This window comes from Vidua macroura, chromosome 27 (assembly GCF_024509145.1).
Source record: "Vidua macroura isolate BioBank_ID:100142 chromosome 27, ASM2450914v1, whole genome shotgun sequence".
Taxonomy (NCBI): domain Eukaryota; kingdom Metazoa; phylum Chordata; class Aves; order Passeriformes; family Viduidae; genus Vidua; species Vidua macroura.
Window position 1 is genome coordinate 1,218,780 of NC_071597.1, and position 6,260 is coordinate 1,225,039.

Genomic DNA, 6,260 nt, shown 5'->3' on the forward strand with positions numbered 1-6,260 from the left:
CCGCCGCCACCCCCCGCAGCCAGGGCTGCACCCAGGTGTCCCCCACGCCCCCCGCCCAGCCCCGCACCCCGTACTCACTCTCTGGCGGGCGCGGAGGGCCGGCAGACCAGCCCGGCCTGGCAGGGGCACACCTGGTTGATGCTGAAGGCGAGACCCCCGGGGGGGACGTGGCAGCTCTGGGCCAGCGCCAGGCGCCGCTGGCAAACGCGCTCCCCGTGCTGGCGAGCGCAGCAGCCGCCGGCCCCGCACTCCTCGTCCCGCTGGCACCGCGCTCCTGGTGGCACAGAGAGCGGCCTTAGGGGAGGGAGACCCCCGCTCTGAGCCCCCCCAGCACCCCCTGGTTCGCCACCGCTCCAGCACCGCATCCCCCCCAAGCTCGCAGAGCTTGTCCCTGGTGTGTCCCCCCCCCCCCCCCCCCCCGCCAGCCCCCCACTCACCGTCCTGCCCGGGGGGCACGGGCTGCTGGCACTTGCCGAACATGCAGACGAGGCCGGGGGCGCAGTGCGGGTCGTGGCGGCAGTACTGACCCGCGGGCCGCGTGGGCAGGCACAGCCCGAAGTGCTCGTCACAGAAGTGCCCGTGGGCGCAGGGGGTGGCGGGGCTGCACGGCGTCACCTGCGGAGGAAGGGACGCGGCACGTCAGGGGGGGGGGCCACACCTCATCCCCCACCCCATCCCCGACCCCGAGACAGGCTAGGAACGGCGCAAAACCCCGTCTGTTCACACGTTGCAAAGGAGCGGCGGGTGTGGGGGTGTCGGGGGGATTTTGGGGGGCCGAGCCTGGCAGCAGCGCTCTGCCAGACTGGGGAGCTCCATCCGCAGCGGTTCCAGGATTTTTTTTTTTTTTCCTCGGGAAAAGAAAACCCGGCGGCGGGGCAATACAGGGGGCGGCGCGAACCCCCACAAAAGTCCTGCTCCAGGTGAGGCTCGAACTCACAACCTCGGCATCGCTCGTGTACCGCCCTATAAGTACCGCGCGCTGACCGATTGCGCCACTGGAGCGCCCCGCGCCGCCCGCCGCCACCGCGCCCCCTGCCGGCCCCGCCGCCACCGCGCCCCGGCCGCCGCCGGACCCCCGTGTCCACCCCCGGCTGGACATGGACCCCCCGTGTCCCCCCCCGGATGGACATGGACCCCCGTGTCCACCCCCGACTGGACATGGACCCCCGTGTCCACTCCTGACTGGACATGGATACCCCGTGTCCACTCCCGGCCATCACCGGACCCCCGTGTCCACTCCTGGCTGGACATGGACCCCCCGTGTCCACCCCAGGATGGACATGGACCCCCCGTGTCCACTCCCGGATGGACATGGACCCCCGTGTCCACCCCCGGATGGACATGGACCCCCCGTGTCCACTCCCGGATGGACATGGACCCCCGTGTCCACCCCCGGATGGACATGGACCCCCCGTGTCCACCCCCGGATGGAGACGGACCCCTGTGTCCATTCCTGGCTGGAGATGGACACCCGTGTCCGCTCCCGGCCATCACCGGACTCCCGTGTCCACTCCTGGCTGGACGTGGATCTCCGTGTCCGCTCCCGGCCGTGAACGGATCCCCAGTGCCCACCCCTGGCTGGAATGAACCCCCCGTGTCCCCCGTCCCCGGCAGAACATTGTGGGGTGACCGCGGGTGACAATCCCTGCAAACCCATCCCCTGCTGCCACCCTGGCTGCGACTTCTGCAGCTGCCCCTGTGCCCGCTCTGTGCCCGCTCCGTGCCCGCTCCGTGCCGCTCTGTGCCCACTCTGTGCCCGCTCTGTGCCCGCTCTGTGCCCACCCTGCTGCAAATTCTGAGCCCTCCCTGGCTCCAAACCACCCTCGTACCCCTCCTCCCGCCCCTGAGCCCACCCTGGCTGCAAATTCTGCCCCCACCCACCCCCGTGCCCACCCCGCTGCCACCCGGGCTGCAAACCCAGCTCTGTGCCCACCCTCAGCCCACCCCGGCTGTCTCCCATCCCTGCTGTCCCCTGCTGTCCCCTGCTGTCCCCCAGGACCCCTCCCCCGGGGGTCCCCCACTCCTCCCTCACCTCCTCCAGGTCCGCCCCGGGGCTCCTGCCCAGGGCGGCCGCATCGGGCGAGTTTTGGGGCAGGGAGAACATCCATGCCCAGAGGTGCCCGGCGGCGGGTGGCAGGAGCCAGGCGACGAGGCAGAGGATGGCCGGGGATGTCACCATGGTGCTGGCGGCGGCGGTGCCAGCTCGGCCGGCCCGCGGGGTTTATGTAGCCGCGGGCTACCTCGGCCCCCGCTGCTAAAACTGTTTGCCCACCTAATGGGGTGGGAGGAGGCAATCAGGGGTTAAGGGATTTCCATAATTGCCAGCCTTCCCCTCGGGGGGGGCACCGGCCCCACAGCAAACAGCCCCCCCCGGAGCAGTCTGGCTCCGGCGCCAGCCGTGGGTACAGCCGGGGGTGCCCTGTGTGCCCCCGCGGCTCGGAGTGATTTTGGGAGCAGTTTGGGGTGCCCTGTGTGCCCCCATAGCTCAGAGTGATTTTGGGAGCAGTTTGGGGTGCCCTGTGTGCCCCCATAGCTCAGAGTGATTTTGGGAGCAGTTTGGGGTGCCCTGTGTGCCCCCATAGCTCAGAGTGATTTTGGGAGCAGTTTGGGGTGCCCTGTGTCCCCCCAATAGCTCGGAGTGATTTTGGGAGCAGTTTGGGGTGCCCTGTGTCCCCCCAATAGCTCGGAGTGATTTTGGGAGCAGTTTGGGGTGCCCTGTGTCCCCCCAATAGCTCGGAGTGATTTTGGGAGCAGTTTGGGGTGCCCTGTGTGCCCCCAATAGCTCAAAGTGATTTTGGGAGCAGTTTGGGGTGCCCTGTGTCCCCCCAATAGCTCGGAGTGATTTTGGGAGCAGTTTGGGGTGCCCTGTGTGCCCCCAATAGCTCGGAGTGATTTTGGGAGCAGTTTGGGGTGCCCTGTGTGCCCCCAATAGCTCGGAGTGATTTTGGGTGCAGTTTGGGGTGCCCTGTGTGCCCCCAATAGCTCGGAGTGATTTTGGGAGCAGTTTGGGGTGCCCTGTGTGCCCCCAATAGCTCGGAGTGATTTTGGGAGCAGTTTGGGGTGTCCTGTGTCTCAGGACATCCCACACCTCGGCAGGGGGGTGGGTGCAGTCTGGGATCCTTTGTGTCCCCTCCAGCCCCTCAGGTCACCCACCCCATGTCTTGGGGATCCCCCCACAGCTCGGGGGGGTGGGGGGCTGATTGGCACAGTTTGGGGTACCCTGCGCCCCCCAGCCCCACAATTCCCTGTTTTTTCCCCTCCTTTCCCGGAGCGGGCGCAGCGGGAATGAGGGGGAGGCAGAGGGAAAAGCGGGGGGGGCAAAGGCTGGGACCCCCAGGACGGGCAGCGGTGGGCACAGCGCTGGCATGTGCCCCGTGTCTGTGTGTCCCCTGTGTCCCCCCCCCGCGTCCGCCGCCCCCTCCCCACGCCGGGGTGACGGGATTGGCACCTTCCCCAACGCCCCCGCGAATGGGGTGCGAGCCCGGCCCTTATCGCCCGGCCCTTATCGCGGCCCGCGGCCCCCCCGAGCCGATCCCCCAGACGGTGTCACCTCCGTGTCCCCAAACACGCGGGGGGCTCAGTCCCCGCGCCCCCCCCAGACCTCTCCAATCCACTTCGGGTCCCTCCGGGCGCAGTTTGGGGTGCCCCGCGCCCCCCTGTGGTTTGGAATGATGATTTTGGGCGCAGTTTGGGGTTCTCGGTGTGCCCCGACAGCTTGGAATGATTTTGGGCGCAGTTTGGGGTGCCCTGTGTGCCCCCATAGCTCAAAATGATGATTTTGGGCGCAGTTTGGGGTGCCCTGTGTGCCCCCATGACCCAAAATGATGATTTTGGGTGCAGTTTGGGGTGCCCTGTGTGCCCCCACATCTCGGAATGATTTCGGGTGCAGTTTGGGGTGTTCTGTGTGCCCCCATAGCTCAAAATGATGATTTTGGGTACAGTTTGGGGTGCCCTGTGTGCTCCCATGGCTCAGGGGGACGGTCGGTGCAGTTTGGGGTGCCCTGTGTGCCCCCACAGCTCGGGGTAGGGTGGGGACAGTTTTGGGGACGCCGCTGGGACAGTTTTGGGTCGTTCCCAGGTCCCAGCAGCACGGGAGGGGGGGGGGGGGGGGCTGTGGCACCACTCCGGGGGGGCTCGACCCCAAAGGCAGCGAGGAGGGGACGGGAGCCGGGAATGGGGTGCCCTGGGGGGGTCTCCCGGGATGTGGAAGTCCCCCTTCCCGAGGTTTTCCCCCCCCCCTCGGCCGCACATCCCGGGCCATTCCCGCTTTCTCCGTGCCTCAGTTTCCCCCGGCTGTGAAGCGGGGGAACAGGCACAGTGGGGTGACCCCAAACTTTTCTCCCGCTGCTCCGGGGACTGCCCAGCGCCCGGGAGGAGCCGCCAGGATCCGGCACCCCCCGCCCCCCGTGTTTGCCCCGCGGCTTTGGGAGCAAATATTGACCCCGCTCCGGGGCACCATCACGGCCGCTGGCCCCATCCGTCCCCCGCTGCGCGCGGGCCCAGCGCGACACCTCCGGGTAATCCCCCCCAGCGCCACGGGGGTCCCGGACGGCGGCTCTGCACCCCCAAAACGCCCGTCTGGCAGTTTGGGGGGTCCCACGCACCCCCCAACTCCTGTGGGGGCCGCACAGCCCGGAGCTGCCCCGTGGGTTTTGGGGTTTTGGGGGTTTTTGGGGTTTTGGGGTTTTTGGGGGTTTTTGGGGGTTTTGGGGTGTTGGGAGGGTCGTGTCCCCCCACGGGCACTCGTGGGGAAGGTGAGGGGCGCGTTCCGGGGGGCTGGAGCCTCTGCCCGCCCCCGGCCGGGGGGGACACCGGGGGTGGGGCAGGGGGATGGGGGTGAGTGTGGGGGTGTCCCCGAGTGGGGTGGGGGTGTCCATGAATGGGGTGGGGGTGTCCGTGAGTGGGGGGCACAGCCCAGAGCCCCCCCCCACCACCCCGCAGCCCAGAACGGGGTCACCCCAGGGCTGCCCACAGTGGGGACCCCAAACCTCGCTGGTGCCCCAAGTCGGCCCCCAGACCCCAAAAACCCTCCGTGAGTTTTTGGTGGGGTGTTCCCGGGGGATGTCCGTGGGTGTGGGGTGCTCGGACGTGGGGGGGGGGGGTCTCTGTAGGTGGGGGGTATCCGTGGGTGGGAGGGGGTTCTGCGAATGGGGGTGTCCGCGTTTGTGGGGTGTCTTGGATTGGGGGCGTCCATGATTGAGGGGTGTCCGTGGTTGAGTGGTGTCAGCGACTGAGGGGTGTCGTGCTTGTGGGGTGTCCGTGGGTGGGGGATGTCCGTGGGCGGGGGTGTCTTGGATTGGGGGTGTCCGTGGGTGTGGGGTGTCCGTGTTTTGGGGGTGTCCGTGACTGAGGGGTGCCCGTGGTTTGTGGGTGTCCGTGGGTGCGGTGTGCCCGTGGTTCGGGGGTGCCCGTGTTTTGGGGGTGTCCGTGACTGAGGGGTGCCCGTGGTTCGGGGGTGTCCGTGGGTGTGGGGTGTCCGTGACTGAGGGGTGCCCGTGTTTTGGGGGTGTCCGTGGGTGCGGTGTGCTCGTATTTTGGGGGTGTGTTGGATTGGGGGTGCCCGTGTTTTGTGGGTGTCCGTGACTGAGGGGTGTCCGTGTTTTGGGGTGTCCGTGACTGAGGGGTGCCCGTGTTTTGGGGGTGTCTGTGGGTGCGGGGTGTCCGTGACTGAGGGGTGCCCGTGTTTTGGGGTGTCCGTGACTGAGGGGTGTCCGTGTTTTGGGGGTGTCCGTGACTGAGGGGTGCCCGTGTTTTGGGGGTGTCCGTGACTGAGGGGTGTCCGTGGTTTGGGGGTGTCCTTGGCCCCAGCTGTGTCCAGCCCGGTGTCCCGGTGCCGGTGCTATTGTCGGCGGCGGGCTGGGCTCCGCAGCGGGGGTATAGCTCAGTGGTAGAGCATTTGACTGCAGATCAAGAGGTCCCCGGTTCAAATCCGGGTGCCCCCTTGTTTTCCTCACCTTTTTGGGGGGGTCCCCACTCCGTTTTTCTCACCCCTTCTATTTGCCCCCCACCACCCCAGCAGCGAGGGGAGGCCGCGTCCCGCCCCCCACGGCTCCCCCACCCTCGCGTGGTCGCGCTGGGGTCCCCGCTTTGTTTTTGGAGAAGGAAGGACGGCTGGGGATCCCCAAAGGATCTCGGCGATCCCCAAAAATGTCGCTTTCCCCCATTTGTTTCCTCAGCTCGGAGCAGCCGCGGGACCCCCAGGTTGTCCCCGCGCCCCCCGGCTTTACCCGCGGGATATGGGGCAGGGATGGGGGGGGTCA

At 67.9% G+C, this 6,260-nt stretch overlaps 1 protein-coding gene and 2 non-coding genes across 3 annotated transcripts; 1 reads left to right on the plus strand and 2 right to left on the minus strand.

Moving 5' to 3' along the window:
- Positions 1–74: 74 nt before the first annotated feature.
- On the minus strand, positions 75–2,179 carry LOC128819648 (dickkopf-related protein 3-like). The gene is made up of 3 exons (XM_053999886.1): positions 2,033–2,179; positions 438–615; positions 75–274 (listed from the first exon to the last, which is right to left on the minus strand). Exons 1-3 carry the CDS (start codon positions 2,177–2,179, stop codon positions 75–77), a joined length of 525 nt encoding a protein of 174 aa, XP_053855861.1.
- On the minus strand, positions 913–1,002 carry TRNAI-UAU (transfer RNA isoleucine (anticodon UAU)). The gene is given in 2 exon segments: positions 913–948; positions 965–1,002. It is a non-coding gene; the product is annotated as a tRNA-Ile (tRNA).
- Positions 2,180–5,870: 3,691 nt separating the features above from the next.
- On the plus strand, positions 5,871–5,942 carry TRNAC-GCA (transfer RNA cysteine (anticodon GCA)). Its single transcript has one exon. It is a non-coding gene; the product is annotated as a tRNA-Cys (tRNA).
- The last annotated feature ends 318 nt before the right edge of the window (positions 5,943–6,260 follow it).

Bases quoted from the DNA above. Each gene is read 5' to 3' on its own strand.
- LOC128819648 (XM_053999886.1), bottom strand. From the start codon at position 2,179: ATGGTGACATCCCCGGCCATCCTCTGCCTCGTCGCCTGGCTCCTGCCA. The intron at 616-2,032 runs GTGAGGGAGGAG...CTTCCTCCGCAG, and splicing joins CCGGGGCGGACCTGGAGGAG to GTGACGCCGTGCAGCCCCGC. The intron at 275-437 runs GTGAGTGGGGGG...CTGTGCCACCAG, and splicing joins CGTGCCCCCCGGGCAGGACG to GAGCGCGGTGCCAGCGGGAC.